At 43.7% G+C, this 22,086-nt stretch overlaps 1 protein-coding gene across 2 annotated transcripts in view; it reads left to right on the top strand.

Moving 5' to 3' along the window:
* The window catches only part of Tnks (tankyrase), a 332,402-nt gene that overhangs the window by 19,632 nt on the left and 290,684 nt on the right, over positions 1-22,086 (top strand). For both annotated transcript variants that reach the window (XM_075676418.1, XM_075676419.1), the window contains exon 2: positions 8,808-9,032. In XM_075676418.1, coding sequence (XP_075532533.1) covers positions 8,808-9,032 — 225 coding nt within the window. The remainder of the gene's footprint in view (positions 1-8,807; positions 9,033-22,086) is intronic.

Below are 22,086 nucleotides of genomic sequence, written 5' to 3'. Positions count from 1 at the left end.
TCTAATTGTCAAAAAGATGCTGTGTGTGAGAGTATTAGGGCAAGCCCTCAACAATTCTAAGGAACTTTTTCTGCAACCTGGGAAGCCTGTTTAAGTTTCCCTGTGTTGTGTCAGACCATATTATATGGCAGTAGTTTATTCTGCTGGAAAACAATGAATTATAGATTAACATCATAACTTTCAGTGGAAGCGTATGGTGAATTCTGTGTGTTAAACCTATTACTTGTGCAAGTTTAATTGCCAGGCTATCCACATGAGCATCCCACGACATATGTTCATGAAAAGTGACATTTAATGTTTTAATGCTGGAAGTAATCTCAATAGGTGTTGCATTTAATGAGATAAGTTTGCTGATTGATATATGTTTGTTTCTAGCTCAAAATATTACAACTTTTGTTTTATTCTCATTAATCAGGAGGCTATTCCTACGTATCAATTCATCTAATTTTGCTAATGTGAAATTAGCGTCGTCGACAAGGTCATTAATACCTTTACCACCTATCAATATGCTGGTGTCGTCAGCGTAAATGATAAATTTCACACTTCTATTAATTTTAACAATGTCATTCACATAAATATTAAATAAAAAAGGCCCTAGAATGCTACCCTGTAGGACTCCTGAGGAGATAGGTAGTGGATCTGAGTGATAGCCATTTATGACTATTTGTCGGCGGTATTCTAGATAACAATGTATAAGAGAAGCGACATTGCCACGAAAGCCATAGCGTTAAAGTTTTTGAATTAAAAATTTGTGATTAGTGCAATCAAATGCCTTTGGTAAGTCAATGAAGATACCCAGAACAAGTTTGCCTTCCTCCAAATGCTGTAGTAGGTGTTCGTTTTGTGCTGCAAAGCCACTTGAGTGCCCATCCCCTTGTGGAAACCATACTGACTGTCGGTTAGCAGATTATGTTTTTGCTCAAATTCAGTTAGCCGCCTTAATATAACTTTTTTCAAAAACCTTTGAAAACACAGGAAGTATTGATAATGACCGGTAATTTCCCAAATCGTTGTTATCACCTTTCTTAAAAAGTGCAGTGATACGCGCTATCTGCATCCTATGAGGAAAGGTACCTTCGTTTAAACAGATGTTAAAGACGTAAGTAATGCACTGAGATATAAGATCAGCAACTTATTTTATAGGCTTAATTTGAAGGCCGTCAGTATCCCTGGCACTACTGTTTTTTAGGCTGAGAATGTATTAGTTATTTCTCCCTCATGTACTGGATAACGAAATATAGAACTGGAATTTTGAGAAATGTATTCAAGATCATTGATCGGTGCGCAGTTTGCTCCAATCTTAACAAAATGTTTATTAAAAGCATCTGCAAGTGCTTTGTGCTTTACCTCAATACCATTTATTTTCATACTATCTGTTCAGCAGGAACATTGTAATTTAACAGAGATTGCAGGTTTTTCCATGTAACATCTGAAGGTGACTTGAAGAAATAAAGGCATTTAAACAATGCTCGCACCTCGCCTTTTTTTATGTTTTTATCTAGATGATTCCGAATTTTCTTACAACGGCAGAAAAGTTCTAGATCTTTGGTCTTTATGAATTCAGCATATAAAGCATTCTTTTTGCGTATTCGAACAGATAGCTCAGGGGAATCCATGGCTTACATATTTTATTTTTCTGTTTTATGCACTTCAACGGAAAGCAAGCGTCGTATATTGGTTTTGAGAGGCTAAAAAAAGCTTCACAAGCGTCATTTGCATCTTTAGATTCAAGTACAGTATTCCAGGCTGTTTGCAGGATATTGGTACGAAACATAAAATGATTTTGTTCAGTCATTGGTTGAATAAGGTGTGTCGACTGCGATTCCTTATTCTGTAGATGACCCTTATAACATAGCAATATTGGCATGTGGTCGCTCAAATCGGACACGAACACGCCAGCTTTAACTGAATCTGGATTTATATTTGTAATGAATACATCAATTAGAGATGACATATTCTTGGTCACTCTGGTAGGCAGTTTGATAGTATTCCAGCATGCATTGCATTTTAATAGCGTTTTAAGCCTGAGTTTTGGTGAATCATTTTTCATCATGTTAATGTTGATGTCCCCACCAAAAATTGTCTAATTTGGTGTCACTAATGAATGCTAGAAAAGTATCCAAGTATTCAAGAAAATGTGTAACAGAACCACTTGGATGGCGACAACGAACAGAAAACACTGTGTTATGAAGTTTTACAGTCAGTAACTCATAGTCCTGAGTTCCCATCGAAAACTCATTCAATATTTCACACTCTAATGATTTTCAAGTTAAAATGCACACCCCACCCCCACGACTGGTTGGTTGATTCAGATAGAAAATATTATATAATGGAAGCTGGAAAATATTCACGTCATCAGTACACCATGTTTCCGTCAGCATAATAACGTCAAATGATTCTTTCGTTCAATGAAAAGTTGTAGGTAATTTTCCTTGTTAGCAAAAGATCGGATGTTTAGGTGAAAACATTTGAAAGACTTGAGAAATGTTAGTTCTAAATGACTAGTAAAAGTGTGCGGTAATACATAAGGCGTACTGGGTACATTTGCCATAGCAGTGTTTCAGTTTAGCGGATTGTTGACGAGAACCTTGTTGTTGTGCCATGCATACTTGTTAGTTTTGGCCAGAGCTTAGTTTCAAACAACAAGGCGCGTGCCCTTTTATTTAAGTTCTCCGACAAAATAACACTGCCATTTTCACTGGCCAGCTTTTTTCCTGCTTTGCCACCATTTATCCCTGATAGCCTGGTTGGCAAAACGACAGATTATACCGGGTGTCTTATCTGCCTTTGAGGGCAGGCGATGGGTGGCCACTATATCATTTTTCAGAAGCTGCGGCAAGTTGTTTAGCACAGTCAGCTTATTTATTTCAAGGCGCAAGTTTTCATTCTGCACCGACTTAATTCCATGAAATTCAATGTTAAGATTTCGACTTCACCATTCCAAATCGTCCACTTCTGTTTTCAGTTGCATCATTTCACTGTCTTTGGTCTCAACTCTTTCTATTCTTTGCTTTAGTTCCTTTACTTCACGTTCATTCTTTTCTATTCTCATTAAGAGCTCGTCGTACTGTTCACTCATGAACTGGACCGTGTCTTCAACACTTTCAACCGTCTTTTTTTAGGGGCAGAAGGTATTCCAGTTTTTTGTTTATGGCTACCAACATTGTTCTAACATCCTGTGCATCTGAGTCATTATCAGCTTTGTCAGGTGGCGGGGCACGATCCTTTGAACATCTGCAATTTGTACAGCGCCGTGCACTACGGTACTGCTCCCTCTTTGCTTTAATTGTAGCATCAGAAATCCCTGCACACTTTCCTGTGTGATACATATATCCACAGTCACTACAGTCTATTTTGAAATCTGATTTATCGAATTGCACACCACACAGCGAACACTCTTTTTCTAATGGCATCACGGCACCTTGGCAGCAGCAGCAGCGGCGTGCAGGAGAATATAATAAAACAAATTAATAACTGACCTGTAATCAGCAGAGAAACTTCTTAAAAGTGCACGTCCCTTGCTGCTACGCCATGCACTACACCCACCTTAAGATTGTGGCTAGCGTCATCTCCAACCAATCTGCTTTACCGGTTGCCATTTCGTGCTTACGTCTACTCTCGATTACAGGAGAGCCAGCATATTATTATTTTTTTTTTTTTGCAGCACACACATGCCTGATCCTGTAGTGCATACTTGCTCCGGCATGTTTTGTTCTCGGCTAGCACAGGCCTCAGATAGCTAGGCACACCCCATTGCATTATCATACAGATTTTCCCTCCCGATTTCTTGCTGTTTTTGTAAACCTCCATGATCTTTCTTTGTTTCTGTCCTTTGTATCCAATTTGCTGTTTCTTTTTCTCTCACTTTCTTTCTGATGACTCCTGTTTGTCTATTTACACTTTCAATTACCCTGTACTTGGTTGCCAACTTTTTTTACCTCTTCCTCAATTCCGTTATGCGTTTTAGAGGAGCAGATATTTGTGTGCTTTGGCTGACCATTTCTTTTCATCCATGTTCCTTCATCTTTAATAAAGTGAAAATGAGGCATCCACCCAATTGTAGCAATTGCTGCAAAGGAAACCCATACGGGTTCCTCAAAAGAAAAGCCTCGCAGTTTGAAGGAAAATTCGTCCTGGTCCGGTACTCGAACCGGGACCTCCGCCTTTCCGGGGCAGCTGCTCTACCATCTGAGCTAACCAGGCGGCTAGCAGATGGTAGGGCGAAGTCAAATTTATCGACAACTCGAAGCAAAGGCAAGAGTTTGACATAGCAGTTCTGCGGAAACCTGCACCCGTGGCAACCCACTCAATCCACCGAATCCACCCAAACCCCTTCAATCGTAGCAATTGCTACGATTGGGTTGATGTCTCATTTTCCCTTTAATAATTACTTCCCTCCACCTTGTAGGTTACTGCAGAACTGCAGTATGGGTTTGCTTTGTAGCAATTGCTAAAACTGCGTGGATGTCTCATTTTTCCATTATTAATTACTTCTCTTCACCTTGCAGGTTTCCGCAGAACTGTTAGGTCAAACTCCTGCCTTTGCTTCTAGCTTCTAGTTGTCGGTAAATTCGACTTTGCCCTGCCATCTGCTAGCCGCCTGGTTAGCTCAGATGGTAGAGCGGCTCCCCCGAAAAGGCGGTGGTCCTGGGTTCGAGTCCTGGACCAGGACGAATTTTTCGTCAGCTGCGAGGCTTTTCTTTCGAGGAACCCGTATGGGTTTCCTTTGTAGCAGTTGCCACGATTGTCTCATTGTGGATGTCTCATTGCCACGATTGATGATTGTGGATGTCTCATTTTCCCTTTATTAATTACTTCCCTCCACCTTGCGGATTCCTGCAGAACTGTTTTGTCAAATTCCTTTGTCTTTCTTCAAGACTAATCTTGCTCTGTGCTTCTCTGATTTCAAAAGTAGCCCAGCCCTTGTCACCTTGCTTTGCCTCATTTACGGTTTTACTGTGGGCCCCCAAAGCCAGTTGCCTTGCCGCCCTCTGGTTAATCCATTCCCGACAAGATTTCTGATTTATAACACAGAATTGCATCCATGAACGTTACCACTGGCACCATTACACTTTTCTAAATTCTTCGCACCACCTTGTATTTTTGTAGCGCCAAAGTGGCTCCATGTTTCGTTATTGCTGCATTCCCCTTCCTTTTCAATTTTAGATTATTTGTGTTATTGCCAGATGATAATTTTTTGGCATCCCCCTTTTGAAACAGGGCGGTGACAAATAGTCACCTAGCCTGCTTGATTTAATTGGGTATGCTGTACAGTGCTCGGCGATTGAGAAGCGATACTCTCATATGGCAGCCGGTGATACTTGCGCCACCGGTGAGCGCTGGGTGACCGCTGAGGGGGCCCAATTGTGTCATGGTGCAACAAAATGACTCTTTTTCATGTGACACAAAACTGTATCAGCTCAATGTCCCCAGCATCCAATGGTAGCCCCAAAAAATGTTGACTGCCATGCTGTCTGAGTATCGCATTTCAATTGCTGAGCACTGTACATGTTTTTCATTCTAGCATTTTTGTATACGCCTTTCTAATCTTTTTTTTTTCTTCCTCAAAACTTCTTTATCTACCTTTTACCACTACCTATGCTTGTAGCAGATCTGGTCCTATGAATCTATTTACAGCTTTTTTTTCCACCAACACTTTAAATGTCTCTTGCTTATCTTGATTTCACACTGGTTGATGCTTCTGTCCACGTCCAAGCGCTTCTGGAAGGTGTATGTACGTTACCTACGGGTCTCACTGGGTGAATCCCTTTGGATTACATTAGGATGTGCTGAGTGGTGTCCGGATTTTTGCTGCAGCATACACATGCCTCATCTTGTTGCGAATATTTGCTCTGGTATGTTTTTGTTCTTAGGCAACCAGCTCGCGTTTGAAATAGCAAGGCACTGCCCTTTGTGTTATTGTACAGATTTTCCCTTCTAATTTGTTTCTTACCATTCTCGTAAATCTCCATGGTAATTTTTGTTTCTGTTCTTTGCATCCATTTCGCTTTCTCTGTTTCTCTCTTTCTGATGACTCCTGGTTGTCTATTCACGCTTTCAATTACCCTGCACTTGGTTGTCAACTTTCTTGACCTCTTCCTCCATTCTGTGTCCACCCTTTTCAGCTACAGATAATTGTGCACTTTGGCCTTCCATGTATTTTCGTCCATGTTTCAGAGCCTTTCTTCAAAACTAATTTTGCTCTGCGCTTCTTGGACTTCAAAAGAGGCCCAACCAATGTCACCCTGCACTGCCTCATTTGTGGTTTTACCATCGGCTCCCAAAGCCAACTGGCCTACTAATCTTTGGTTAACTTCAAACCCAGACAAGATATCCAATTTTAAGTGCAGAATGGCATTTGCGAATCTCAGTGCAGGCACCATTACTCCTTTCCAGATTCCTTGCACCACCTCATATTTATTGTGGCCACAAATTGTGTATGTTTCATTATTGCTCCATTCCGCTTCCCCTTTATTTTCAGATTATCTTGGTGGGTGTCTGAGTAAGTCTTTCCTTCGTTTATGTATACACTGAGGTATTTATATTGCTTGAATGTGGGTATGACTTGCTGTTGAATTGACAGCACGCAATTGCTTGTATTTTCATTAAAGATCATGATTCCTGATTTCTGTGTGGTAAACTTAAGGCCTAGATTTGTCGCTGCATTGCCACAGATATTTGAAAGTGTCTGTAAATATCTTGCATTGTTCGCTAGTAGCACTATGTCGTCCACATACATTAGTCTGGGGACCTTCTGTCACACCATTTGACCACTACGCATGTTGGATAAATAAAACCCTAATTCGCTGTTTTCTAGTCGTCTTTCTATGCCCTTAACATAAAGTGTGATCAACAATGAAGACAGAGGACATCCTTGCTTCAGTCCTTGGTGTATTTCTACCACTTCATTATTTTTTCAGCCTTCCCATACAAATTGCACTTGGCTGTCTATATATCTCCCTCAGCAGCTCCACGAAATCATCTGTGCATTCAGGCTTGAGAATATCCCATAACAGTTCCCTGTCTACGTTGTCATAGGTTCGTCTAAAATCTAGAAATGCTTGATAAAGGTCCATTCTGAGCTACAGAAATCTCACTTCCAACCCAGAGAAAATATCCGATTTCATGACAAGAGAAAAGGAAAGCCTGCTGATCGCACCGTAACTGTCTAGCTCTAGCGCTCGGCTAACACCTGAACATCACTCAGCAGTGTGGGGAAGGAGGAAAAGGGACAGAAAGATGACAGAGATAGGTGACAAGTGAAATTTCCTGGCTGGTCAAAAACCAGCGATGCGACAAGCGACAGCGACGGATGCACGCAATTTTGGAGCCATGACTACAAGTAACAAACGACAGATATTGTCATTGCGGAGGGAGATTTGCCACTCGTCGCGTCGCCAGTTTTTGGCTAGCTAGAAAATTTTGCTTGTCACCTGGAAGTCCATGCGGCCACTTTCGCCAGAAACAGTGCGATTGCGCAACAACATGGCAGCAACCCATCCGCCTGCTTTGATCTGAATTCACTCTTGCAGCTTACTCTCTGCCATGACAGCAATAAATAAATAGTAAAATCAGCCATTGCTTCGTCTTGTATCAGGCGAGGACAAATTATTGGTGTTGTCTTGTCATTATTGAGATCAGTTGTTTGTTTTGATCCTGTTAGGTATGGGATGCCACCGAGAGCTGCGAAAGTGTTTTCAGGTTTGCTCACCAGATGACGCCACAGCGTTTCATGCTGGCGGCATGGAACGAATTTCCACTGGTGGTGATAGCATAATAAAGCTACATTTAATGCACCTTGGTCAAAACATTGGCCTCATGGTAGGCTTGCGATTTTAAGGGTGCATAATTGTATTTATTTGGACAACAATGTAAATTTATTGCTACTTTCTCTTGCAGTGTCATCCATGTGGTTGCTCTACACTGCGACATGACAGAGTCTGCCTGTCGCATTGCTTGTAGCTGTCGCTTGAGTATCATGTGCATATGGTTGCCACTTATATGGAACATGATGGTGACAGGGTCTTGTGTTCAGTGCTAGTACCGCTGCTCTGCTTCTGTGGCTGCTCTCAGCTGTGCAGTGCACGATTTGAGAGGTGCCTTCACAATTGAAAGCGCATGTAATTCAACCATTTGACCATCTGCACTTGAGCAGTTTCTATTTATTGCCTCAGTATTTGTTCGCAACAGCAGTGAAATTTCGTTATATTAAAATCGAGTATAAATGTACCTCGTTATGTTGCGGAATACATAATGTTCTATGGACAAGAAGTTATAAAAAGTAATTTGTTGAGAATTTCGTTATATTGACGTTTAACTATTTTCGCTGATTTCGCTCTGGTGCCATGTCGTGGTGAGCAGCAATACCATGCTATTGGTACGTTCAGCCTCCAAGCTGCCCATCTTCATGCCAGCTGTTCTTGAAGGCTATGGTTATACTGAAGATGAGCTTATTCTGTTTCTGGTTCGGAGTTTGTAAGTTGAATAACTTTCACTTACATGCACCAGTCTCTCCAATTCTTATTTTGAATTCAGTGCATGATGGTAAATGGGACTATAAAACGAAATATAATAATGGGGTATGTTTTCTTTACTAGGACCCAAGAGTAAATACTAGTGCAGAGGAAGTGGTTGATGATGTAATGACATCTTGCCTTTCTCCAAGCTTGTGCTTCCTTTTGTGGAGCTGTTAGCAAGTCAATGATGTCACAGTGGTCAGTGGTCCTCTGTACACCCAATGATACAAATGTATATCACAAGTTTATTTAGCGATGCATAACAGTTGCAACTGTGCTGATTGTGTGCAGGGTTTGGGCGGCGAGATGTGGTTGAACACCTTCTACAAAATGGGGCCAATGTTCATGCCAAGGATGATGGTGGCCTGATTCCCCTGCACAATGCCTGCTCCTTTGGCCATGCAGAAGTAGTGCAGCTCCTTTTGAAGCATGGCGCTGACCCTAATGCAAGGGATAACTGGAACTACACACCACTTCATGAAGCAGCAATCAAAGGAAAGGTTGATGTGTGCATAGGTACGTGTGGTGCTTCAGTTGATTTAGTTAAGTTTCGGCTAATGGTTTGCACTACAGTCGAACCCACTTATAACAAATTCTATTGTTATAACCGATAATTGTTATAACCGGGTTGCATGAAAAAATCAAAGTAAGGGGATGGCAGAGCTGATGTGAGAAAATATGTGGGGAGGCCAGTGCCCCTTCCCACCACCTTCCTCCATCTGGCTTCCAATTGTGTTCACTCGTTTAACTGCTTCCTGGGCACTCTGATCGTGTGAAACAAGCCGCGGCTGTCAGCATTAAAGAGTGGCACTGCTATAACAACTGCAAAGGGGTGTCAAGGGTGGCAAGCGATATGCGAACACCGCCGAGGCACCACATTGGTGGCCCCAAAAGGGAGTTTTAAACATTGCAAGAAGGCTGCCGTGGCAGCCTGTCAGCTTGAGAAATTCAGAAGAAACGCTGAGGAGAGATAGCCACAAGCATCTTGCCACGTACTTCTCACTGGCTTGCACAAGAAAAGCCTATGTCCATCAGCTTTGTAGGCTTTATGCGAAGCTAGTCGACATCCTTCTCCAATGCATCCAGGTGCTCGACATTTATTTATTTATTTATTTATTTATTTATTTACAGGATACTGCCGGCCTTAGTCTTAGGCCTTGGGCAGGAGTGGACAGTGCGATATACAGATGAACAAAACAAAAACTAACAGCAAAAATCATTACAAGAATTCAATACATTGCAATAGACATATTCCCTGATCCGCACAAGCCGTACAGAGCATTCCAACAAAAAAAAGCATTACAAAATTTCAATATATTTTAAAATACGGATATTCGCTGAACCGCAAAAGCTGTACAGAGCATATTGATAACAACGGGATATTGATAACAAGGAGTCGCATTCATACTGGTATGCTGAAAGACATCACGCATGCTCGGTAGGTTGAGCAGCAAGAAATCTACAAATAGTAATGACAAGCAAGCGAAAATAGCACTTCCGTATATTGTAAATCAAAAAGGAAAAAGAAGAATTACATTCATACATATACACATAACATCGTCTAAATGCTATTCAGCTGGTTGCAGAATGACTGGACGGTCGGGCATTCCACTGTACTCGCAGAGAGCGCATTCCACTCACCTATCGTACGAGGAAAAAATGTGTTTTTAAATACGTTTGTTCTGCAAGAAAATTCCTTTATTTTCTTCTGATGATTAGATCGTGTTGCACGCCTAGTGACTAAAGTAATATACATATCCTTATCTATCCCCAGCATATCATGGTAAAGTAAATACATGTATTTCAGACGGTCCCTATATCGCCTTAATTTTAATGTTTCCAGGTTAATTTCGTTAATAAGAACTGTCGGGGATACGTGCCAACTATAACAGTTAAACACGAATCTAACAGATCTTCTTTGAATATTTTCCAATTGAGTAATGTTCTTCAGGGTGTACGGGTCCCACACTACCGAGGCGTACTCAAGAATTGGCCTTATATATGTTTTGTACGCTAAAAGACGGATTTCTTGTGTGGACTGTCGGAGCGACCTTCTCAAGTAACCAAGTTGGCGCATTGCCTTTTTTGAAATAAAAGATATGTGATCGTTCCATCTAAGGTCGGATGAAATTACGAGGCCTAAGTATCTGTAGCTACTAACCGTAGATATATTATTACCACTGAAACTGTAAAAAAATTTTAAGGGGTGGCGTTTTCGTGTTACTGACATAGCAACCGTTTTATTTGCGTTAATATTCATTTGCCATGTCGCACACCACGCTTCTACCTTGGCTAGTGAAGAATTCAAGCGGACCTGATCATTTACGCTATTAACTTCTTGATATAGTATACAGTCGTCTGCAAATAAACATATTTTCACGTTTACTTCTTTTATTAAGTCATTGACAAAGATTAGAAAGAAAAGAGGCCCAAGGACGGACCCCTGTGGAATGCCCGATCGAACCGGTGCTGATCCAGAACGCGCGCCGTCAATAAACACACTTTGCCGCCTTAACGACAGATACGCTGAAATCCATGAAATCAAAGAATCATTTTTAAGTATTGTTTGTAGCTTTAACAGCAGTTTAGTGTGAGACACACGGTCGAATGCTTTTTCGAAATCTATGAATATTAAATCAGTTTGGCCCTGTTTATCTAGAACTGCTGCGAGTTCGTGGACAGTTTCCAGTAGCTGTGTTGTTGTAGTCAGTCCCTTCCGAAACCCATGCTGCCTGGGATCAATGATATTGTTGTCATTGAGAAAGACCGAAATATGTTTAAATATAATATGCTCAAGGGTTTTTGCACATGTGGGTAACAATGAAATTGGTCTGTATGAAGTGATAAGCTACCTGTTTTCTGATTTGGGTATTGGGGTAACCTTTGCGTACTTCCAGTCATCCGGAACTTCCGCACGCGATAAAGACTTGCTAAATATGATGCACAGATATTTTGAGCACCACTCGGCATATCTCACGAGAAAGGCAGTAGGTATGCCATCCATTCCAGGCGATTTCTTTGTATTCAAATTTAACAAGAGAGATAAAATGCCTTCTTCGGTCACTGAGATATCTGCAATTGGCGGGCAATCAACTGGAAGGTAGCTTGGTTTACGACCGTCGTCATCAGTAAATACCGAACAGAAAAATTGATTGAAAGACTTTGCTATCAAACTTTTATCAGTTACGGTATCCCCGTCGATGCAAAAGCTAGACAAGGGTTGCTTTTTCGAAGAAAAATGACGCCAGAACTTTGCCGGGGAAGACAGCAGAAAATTCTTCAAAGATACACTTTGATAGTATTCCTTTGCTTTTTTAATGCTTGCCTTTAGTTGCAGACGTATGAAAGTTTACTGGCATTGTCCTCTGTGGTACACTGACGGTGCTGTTTTCTTATTCGTTTAGCCTTCCGTTCCAGCCGCACTATCTCCTTTGTAATCCATGGGCGTGTGCGCTGTTGAATGCTTAGTCTCATTGGAACAAAGTCCCTGACGCATTTTAAGACTAGGTTCCTAAAGAAGCACCACAGCTCGTTCACACAGCACGTGCCCGATTCAGAAAGAAGTATGAAATCATCCAGCGACCTATCCATCGCGTCCAATATGTCAACGTCCTTAGCGCGGCAAAAGTTTGGAACGAGGCACCTTTTTTTCCTGGTTTCAGTCGGACGGCCAAGTTCAATTGTTAAAGATATCAGTTTGTGATCAGGTATACCGTCAAAAATGTGTACTTAGGGATCACGACTGAGCACTGCATTGCTTACAAGGAATAGATCTAAAATTGAAGCTGTGTCATTCTGAATGCGCGTGGGTTCTTTTACTAACTGAGCTAAATCATGGAATACTACGAGGTCGACAAAAGGTTCAGCAGCACTAGAAAGGGGCTCAGGAAAATCGGTACTCCAGTCGATTGAAGGCATATTGAAATCACCACCCAGGAGGACATTACAAGAATAGCTTTTGCAAGAACAAAGGAATTCGTTAAGCTCGAGAAAGAAGTTATCTTGAGTAGGGGGACGGTAAAAGGCTCCCACAATTACAGTGTGCCCATGGAAATATACTTTAATGAGCACGTACTCAATAGCAGGTATATCAGGTAACCTAGACACGAGTAGTGACTGTTGATAAATAATTGCAACACCACCGCCGCGCGAACTTCTATCTTTACGATGAATTCCGTAACCTGGTGGTGTTACTTCCTCGTCTGAGATATCGGGGTGAAGCCAAGTTTCCGTGATTATAAGAATATGTGGCTTGTGTGTTAAAATGATACTTTCAATATCATCAGCTTTATTAACGATGCTACTTGCATTAAGGTTGATGAAACGGAGCGGCTTTTGGGCATCTGTTTGAATTCATTGTGACTGGCGTCTTTCTTCAGTTTGTCTGCCTGTGGGAATCCTTCTGTCACTTGTGCCATCCCATCGGAATAGCTCGCCATTAATCCTAATTTTGTCGTACACTAGTTGGACTTTCCCCCCAGCAGCTCTAATTGTGGAGGCGCTGTCCCAGAGTTTTTTTCTTTTAAGTCTTGTGGGCGCTGAGAAGTCTTCCGAGACCGAAATATCTTTGTTTTTTGGTTTGAAACAATTCTGTAGTACGGCCATTTTTTCGCGGTGGTCGAAAAGCTTGTTTATGACTGGGCGTGGTCTAGTCCCGTGTCTGCGCCCTATCCTATGAAGTCGTTCAGCCAAGGAAACTTGCACACCGAGAACGCTCCTAAACACGCCCTCTAACACAGCTTGCTTCAGATCATCATGAGTTTCAGCAGCTGTTTCTTTGACCCCAAAAACCAGAAGGTTGTTCCTCCTGGAACGATCTTCTAGATCGACAAATTTCTCCTGCAACCTCTGCACACTTTTCTCGAGGCCAGAGACTTTTTTGCTGACTTCTTTAATAGCCAATGCCGACTCCTCAACCACGTTTAGTTTCATTTCAATTTCGTCTAACCGTTTTTCTATTTTTTTCTGACCATTAAGTAGTTCGACTAACAGTTCATCAGTCGTAGCCCCAGGTCCAGGATTGGGCTCTACGTCCCCAGAAAGCATAAGAAGAGAGAACACAAAATCATGAACAACCAAACAGAGCGTACAAAGGCTGCGTGGGCACGTCAGCTGGATGAAACATCTATCGCTGGATTTAACAGTAGAAGCCTTGTTACTGACCTGCATGTAAAAAAGCAACGGGTTGGTCATGTTGACTGGCGGCCAGCCGACGAGCCCACTGGAAGGTTCCGGTGGCAGCTGGCTTCTTATATGCGCTCTTGATGATGTCGATGGGTCTGGATGCATTGACGCCCAGCGATCTTCATAGTGTGGCGGTGCGTATGCGCAGTCTCCGTAGAAACCTGCCGTGGTCATGAGCAAGGGCGTTGAATCTTGCAATGCGCTGACCGCTGTCGTGCCGAACAGGAAAAACTACATGTAAAAAAGCAACGGGTTGGTCATGTTGACTGGCGGCCAGCCGACGAGCCCACTGACATAGTGCAGTGGAACGATCCTCATGAAAATGAAGTCCTGGAGGGGGACTCAATCATCTGCCGGGCCTCCTGTGAAGACAAGTTGAGGCAGCCTGCCCTACCGTGTCATTGCTGCCGTCGTCGCCGTCGCTATCTGATGCAAGCATGTTCGCAATGATTGCATCATCAGTTAGAAGCACTTAAGCCGCATTTACATGAATGCGACAGTGTCGCATCGCATCGCATTTCTAGCGCATAACGTTCATGTAAACACCAGTAATGCGCTAGGAAGGCGCATCGCATTAATGCGCCAGGCGAGGGTAGATTTACGGGCGCGAGTCGACTCTCGCGGAGCATGTAAACGCAGGATCGTCGCATTAGGAATGATGGGAAGGAATTACCCATCAACATGGCGGCGGTCCCGGCTGCCCGCTTCGAATTGAATTTGGCGTTGCTTTTGTAAAATGCACTTCGTTCGCAGCAAATGATTGTGTAAACGGCTTTCGCTTAGTCTCAGGCCGCTTCGACGACAGAGTATTACGGATACCCTTGTGGTGTTTTCGAGATCGCTTCTCGTTTCGAACGAGTCGAAGCCTAACGAAAGAAACATTCGAGATGTCAGCGCTACCTATCGCTGGAGTCGGAAAATAGCCGCAACGACGGCATATGGCCTCTGAGATCCGAAGATCTCGCTGGCCTACTAAAGCTGCAAAACACGTGCGTGGCTTTGCGTCCGCTACACTATAGCGTATAGCGTACGCTATAAGTTGCGTACGCTAAACTAAAGCTGTCTATTTCTCGGCACTCAACCACCAACGTGCACTCGGCCTACTACCGGAAACCAGTTACACTGGAAGTTGGTTGCACTTCCCTTATACGGCACCATGTGGCGCTACGTTCTCGCGAAAGTTAAGGCGCTATGTAAACTGCGTCGCATCGCCTTTCCCAAATGCGCTTGGAAATGCGATGCGCCACTGTCGCATTCATGTAAACGGGGCTTTAGTTTCTAAGTCTTAGCCGTGTTCTTTGTATTCACTGGCAACGTCGTGCATTGCCGATGATCAGCGGCCGGATCAGCCATCTTCCATTTCGCCGGCGAGTCAAGCGAGGCTGAGAAACGTGTGGCGAGGGACGTTTTTGACGTAACCACCAAAGACGAACACGAGTGATTAAGCTGTTTGCAGAACTGCGCTGACCAGCGAGCCATACAATAAAGAACCAACTTTAGAGAAGGGAAACAGTACCTTCCGCAGTGGTATGAAAATAAGCAGCGGCAGCGCATGTAACTTACGCAGGTGGATGCTAGATGGTGCTGCTCAACCAGGAAGTTGTGGAAGCGCTATGGGGATACAATAGGTACGAGGTCCTCCGAGGTATGTGGAAAGGTGTAATGGTTCCAAGACTTACTTTTGGAAATGCAGTTGTTTGCTTTAAATCAGGGGTACAATCAGGACTCGACGGGAACCAAAGGTGAGTGGGTTGCCTCGCATTGGACGCTCACGGGAAGACTACAAATGAAGCTGTGCAGGGTGATATGGGCTGGACTAGTTTTGAAGTGAGGGAAGCTTGCACTAAAATTGAGTATGAAGAACGGCTGAGGAATATGGAAGAAAGTAAAGGGGCTGGGAGGGTGTTCAGGTATCTGTGCAGGAAAAACATTGATTCACAGTGGAGGAAAAGAACTAGGAAGCTTACCAGCAAGTATGCGGCCTGTATGGTGGGCAACACAGCAACAAAGAAGGTCAAGCGGAAAGTCAGAGAGGCTGAAATAATCTCATGGGTGGCGGCAATGAAAAAGAAACCTGCCATGAATAACTACTTAAGAGGAAAAAACGAAATCAGGAAAGAAACCATTTATGATAACTCAAAGGGAAGCTCATTACTTTTCGAAGCGAGATCGGGATGCCTTAGAACACGCACCTATAAAGCGAGATATAAGAAGGAATAAGGAGCATGTGCTTGCTGCGGTAAAGCTAGGGAAACTATGGAGCATGTTTTTTTAGAATGTGAAGACGTCTACTCAGCGGTCGATTTAGGCACCACTGGCCTCCTTGAAGCCCTTGGGTTCAGCGGGAGCAGTGGTAAAGCAAACATGTCCGTGATAGGCATTAGTATTATAAGGGGCGATTGGAGGATCAGTGGTGGAAGAAAAGTAGGGAAACGACAAAAGGCAGAGATGTACAAAAGCACAGATCGCAATAGGGGATAAAAAAATTTGGGCGTAGTAGTTCATAGTGTTTTTTTTTTTTCCTTTTTCATTGCTTAACCCAGGTAGGACATTAGGCAGTATAATAGCAAGAGCTTGGTGGCGCAACCCACCGCCCTGTTCCAAAGGGGATGCCTATAACATCCATCCATCCATCCATGGAAATAGCTTTTTTTTTTTTGAGCAAAATCCAATATGGGCTGTTTTACAATGGTCGCGTACACTGATACGCGCCGTGCTCGCCCTGCCGGCTATGTGGCATGCCTTGATGTCTTGGCTGCCGCGTAGCTGGTGCATTTGAATTGCCAGGAGACCAAAGAGCCTCTACTGACGCCCAAACAAACAGGCCACTAGTGAGTGAACAGAATGTGCTACTTTATTGGCAGAAGACGAGCAGTCTCCATGGACATTCTTGTGCAAGAACAAAAATAAAATTTGCATGTCAAGATACGCTGGAATCATTAACGCGACCTCCTAAATGGCTCTTCATCGTCACGCATTGCGGTCTGGTAACGAGCGACAACCAGCTGTGCAAACAGGTTGGACAGAGCGTCCCACCTGTTTGAACCAATAGTTGCCGTTGAAATGAGCAACTTGCATTGCGAAGCAATCAGGTGACGCAGGCATCTGCTGCCGCAGCCAACACAGCAACATGGACTACCTGATACTTTAGCGTTCAACTCCTTTCCAACCTGCACCTTTATTTTTGTTCTTTCGGGGGCCGCTAAAGCGTCGCTCGTACTTTGTGCCCCACTTTATCTCAATATGTGCATCGTTTGTTTCGTGGGCATTACCTTCGGCAGCCACTTTTGCGGGCCTTTCCACCCACGTTCCTGTGAGCTTCATACACTTCAGACTATGTAAGCACGTATGCTGGTCATTGTTCATGCCAGATCACAGCTGCTGAGGAAGGCCACAAGCACAATTTGCCCATGGTGCATGTAAATTAGGAGTCCATGTCGCTGTGCGGACTGTAGGAGCAGCTGCTTACTCTGATAGACTGCTGCCCAGTGCAACTGACCAGGCCGCCACATCCGAGAAACGTAACATGGCAGCTATGACCAAGAGGGACAGCATCACAACGAAACTCTGGAATCAATCACTTCAGCATACCACTCATAAGGTTCAGAATATGCTCTATGCATTGGCTAAGATCAACATGGCATCAGCGAGCATTCGCTTACATGGGTGGATAGCAGCACATTCAGCCATCGGATTACAGGCATGGTGCTTGCCTTCATCGCATCTGGTGGTCTGGTAACAAACGACAACCAGCAGTGCAAACAGATTGGACAGCGTCCCGCCTGTTTGAACCGACAGTCGCCGTTGAAGATGGGCAACATTGGCTACCCGCCACTTTAGCGTTCCAACTCCTTTCCAACCTACACATTTCTTTTTGTTCTTTCAGGGGCCGCTAAAGTGTCGCTCGCACTTCGTGCCCCACTTTGTGTCAATATTTGCATCATCCGTTTCGTGGGCATCGCTTGGCAGCCACTTTTGCGGGCCTTTCCACCCACATGGCTATCAACTTCATACACCTGAGACCATGTAAGCACATATACTGGTCATTGTTCCTGCCAGATCGCGGTCGCCGAGGAAGGCCACAAGCACTGTTTGCCCATGGTGCATGTAAATTAGGAGTCCATGTCGCCGTGCGGACTGTAGGAGTAGCTGCTTAACCTGATAGTCTGCTGCCCAATGCAACTGACCAGGCCGCCATATCCGAGAAACGTAACACGGCAACCATGACCAAGAGGGATAGCATCACAACGGAACTCTGCAGTCGCTTTAGTTTACCTGGCAAAAACCCAGTCTTTCGAGCAAGCAGAGAATGAGACTAGCAATTAAATATGGGGATGAGAAATCTTGCGTTCAAGTAGGAAGCCACTCCACTCTGTAAGCAATGAAGGCCAAAAACAAGAAGTCAAATGCTGCGTAGCAAAAATCGCTTCACCTGTACGTTTGGATGAGGAGGAGGAATCATCTCGAACAAGAATGGGGAATAAAAAAGCTTGCATTCGTAGAAAAAATAAGGTTATACATTACACAAATGGAATATTTTGACAAGGCCAGGAAGCTAATTAAGAAAAGGAAACTGAAAACCACGAGTCATTGAAACGAAAAAAAAAGAAAAGTGTTGTGCTTAGGTTTGCAAGATACCCTGACAGTTGCCTACTGCAGCTTCTTTAGTTTTCTTTTGGCAGTAGATTTCGGGACTTTTGAGAAGCTTAACTCCCAGTTTTTAAACCGCAAATGCCAAAGAAGTCTAAGATGGACATAGAGGTGCAGAAATTGCTTCTTGCAGACTGAACTACAAAATGGTGAATCGCTGGTCTCGTCAGCCACAATGGAGAACAATTCACTTGTAACACCATGATGGTATACAATAGCCTCTATTGCTTGTGTAAATTTGCCCTCAAGCCTCACGACATACTGATATGCTGCATCCGTTGGCACAGTTAAATGGCCGAGGGCTTCGCCATTTATTTCAACAGCTTTAAACATTATAAATAACTGACCAGGTTTTGCAAGGTCCTGGTTACCTTCCTTCAGGAGGTTGTAGCACGAGCTGCACTGACTTTTCTTTAGAAATGTGTGTATAAAATATCCACACACATAGTAAACTATGTTTGACTCAAGCATGTCATCACTTTTCTGCACTACTTTCAGAGAACCTTTCTGTAAAAGCAGCACTTGTGGAGCTAGGGGTCTCTTCAGTCGGTCTGCTAAGGTTGGTCAGTTGCAGTGATTTAAGTTGAGTTAAAAGAAAACCCTTGTCCTCCTCGCAGTTCCTGTTGTCAGAAAGCTTGAAAAGTTTTCACACAGCAATGTGCTTTAGACCGGCAGAAAACTGGTAGACATTTGGAGTTTCATTGCAACCATGCTGCTACTGAATCAGCCCGAAAATGTTCTCAAGTGGATGCTGATTCAGCCGCCGTGTCAGCAAGAATTGAAAATGAAACGATTGGTGAAGGTCTCGCCACAGCAACGAGATTGCTTTGATTGTCACCTGCCATATATAGTCCTAGGTTTGCAAGGGCAATCAAACTTTCAGGACTTGATCCAAGGCACGTAAGCCTTTAAAAATTCAATGTGCTCTGTGGACGAAGTCATGGCATGTCTCATTTTCTGTTCTTTTATGCGCACTGTGGAGCTGTTCAAAGCATCAAATAGCTGGTCCATCCTTTCTACAAAGCTGCCTGTGTGTGTGGCAGTAGGAGGCAGAACGTTAAAAGCAATGAAGGCCTCAATTGCCAAATACACACTGTTGCTGAAGACCTGTCAGGCAAACTTTACTTTCATGTTGCCAAAAGGATTCTCATACAAATGCCTGTCAGTGATTTTTGGCAGATATTTCAGCTTTAGGTGGATGGGTGGACTTGTATGTTTTGAGTATGTGTTTCCATGAAACAACATCCTTGCCAGTCTTGAGGTCGTACTTCCGCAAGTTGTTTCTAGTACACTTCGATAAGTGCGGCAGATAAAAAATAAAGTATATTTTCAACCCATCCATTTCATAAAAAGGATCTTGTGGGGTTGTTCTGAGTGCTGTCCCAAGTACACAATTGTTGGTAGCTTGGTCACAGATCAGTGCTTTTACATAGTGACCACAGGCCTTCAGCTTACCTATTAGTTGTCTCGGCAAACTCTGAAGGGGTCCAGAAGAAACTGTGCCACCACCTATCATGACAGCTGCAGGTTGGAGCCATCGCTTTGCTATGCCAGATACCAGAAACAAGAGTGCTGTGTTTGCTACACGACCAGACCTTTCAGTGCTGCTGTCAACATAACCAACAACAACATCATGCTTAGAGTCGTACTGCAAGTTTCATTTCAGAGAAATTTCATCAAAGATGAGGACACGTGCCCTGTCCATCAAATCCCAATTTTTTGTGTTTTCTTTTACAAAGTCCAGAATCTCTGGCATCAATCCAGGTTCGAGCGATATTGCCGATAGCCAGGTTTTTAATGTTTTTGCGGTTAGAAGACTAAGGGTTTTTGCAAGGTACCTGTACGCTTTTGGGCTTCTGAAATAGAGATTAAGGGCAAACTGGCAGAACTCTTTTGGCCAGCGTCGTCTGTGCTTATTCAGGGGTTACAGGTGCATCTGAACACGAAGAATTTCTAAAAAGTCTTTGTTGAGGTACCTGGATGACTCGGCCAATATCCGTGCTGGTGGAATGATGCCCGAGGCTCTTTTCAGTCTTGACACAGTCCTCTGTAGGCTTGCTATGTCATCCAAGTATTTCTGCATCCGCTTGTTTGTTCGTGGTGTAAAAGCCTTGCGAATTCAGCTCTGGCCCCTTCCTGTAGGTGTAGATGGCAGCTCCTGCGATGAGGACCAAGATGTGCTTAGCGCAGACTCTGTTGGGGCAGAGCAGTAACACATAAGATACAGCACAGGCAAGAAGGTCGGCAGTTTGCCGCACACTAGCTGTGAATGCACCGTGAACCGCGACTGGCGGAGTTGTACTGACTGGGTCGAGAAGCTGGGTCAACTGACTGGGTTGAGACGTGCCTGGGACAGGCTCTGTTGGGTCAGAAGAGTAACACATCAGACGCAAGAACACAGGCAGGGAGGTCAGCCATTAGCCGTACATGAGCTCTGAGCACTATAAACCTCCAGTTCCAAGTCAGTGTTTTATGTCTTTGTCTCACTTTCTTGTCCTGTTTCCTATGGCTCTTAAAAAAAAAAAAAACCTTACTTTTCTATTTCAAGAAAAATGAAGGGTCTGTTCAGTGCATTGAGGCTACTACTCATCATACATAGTCATGAAAACAATCTCTTGTTCTCACAAGCAGATAAATAAGCGTGCATTTTTCTTGTGGCCTTCGTTATGCTACATTGTGCTACATTGTGCTACATGTCATGCTACACTTGTGCTCATCTGCACAAGTGTAGCATGACATTTATGTCAAAGAAATATGGTAGTTATTTACAAGGGCCATTGGTTGATCAAATGAGTCATTTTGGAAGGAAGCAATTGGGAGTGAGGATCGACGGCAAATAGCTCAGCAACCTTCGATTTGCAGATGAAGTTATCCTGTTCAGCATCACTAGGGATGAGTTACAGCAAATGATTGAGGGCCTTAGCAGAGAAAGTGTAACAGGGGGGCTGAAGATTAATATGCAGAAGACAAACATAATAATCAGTAGCGGGGTAAGGGAACAAGAATTCAGGAGTGCCAGCCAGCCTCTAAAGTCTGTGAAGGAGTATGTTTACCTAGGTCAGTTACTCACAGGGGACCCTGATCATGAGAAGGAAATTTACAGAATTAAAAAAAAAAACAAAAAAAAAAAACAGCAGACATTGTCAGCTCCTGACTGGAAGCTTACCATTATCACTGAAAAGAAAGGTGTACAATCAATGCTTTCTACTGGTGCTAACATATGGGGCAGAAACTTGGAGACTTACAAAAACGCTCGAAAACAAGTACAGTCGACTCTCGATAATTCGAAGCCGCTTAATTGGAATTTTCGGTTAATTAGAAGTGAAGTGCTGGTCCCGTCAGTTTTGCATGTAATCCTATAGAAGAAATCGCTCGATAATTCGAAGTCCTCATCCAGTAATATTGTTTAATTGGAAGTTAATTTTCAGCCGGGATCCTCGAGGTGACCGTCATTCTTTGGTAGAATGTGCAATTTTGCAAGTGTTGCAACAGTTCCGTGCTCCGCGTTGGTGTCATCGCCACCGCAGCCGCCTGCAACGCCGTCCTTCTTGGAGCGGCGCGATTATTCATTGCTACGGCTGCCGTGGCCTCCGCAATCAACTCCGGCGGGAGGCGAAGCGGCTCCCGCCGGAGGCCACGCCCGGCTGCCGCGCGTGGCCGGAGCTGATCGCGGAGGCCATGCGGGTGCCATAGGTGCACGCAGCGCTGCATACTGGCAGTGGCGAGATTGTCCGAG

This window comes from Dermacentor variabilis, unplaced genomic scaffold, assembly GCF_050947875.1.
Source record: "Dermacentor variabilis isolate Ectoservices unplaced genomic scaffold, ASM5094787v1 scaffold_12, whole genome shotgun sequence".
NCBI lineage: Eukaryota > Metazoa > Arthropoda > Arachnida > Ixodida > Ixodidae > Dermacentor > Dermacentor variabilis.
The sequence above is the reverse complement of the archived record's forward strand: the minus strand, read 5'-3'. Positions and strand labels throughout refer to the sequence as shown.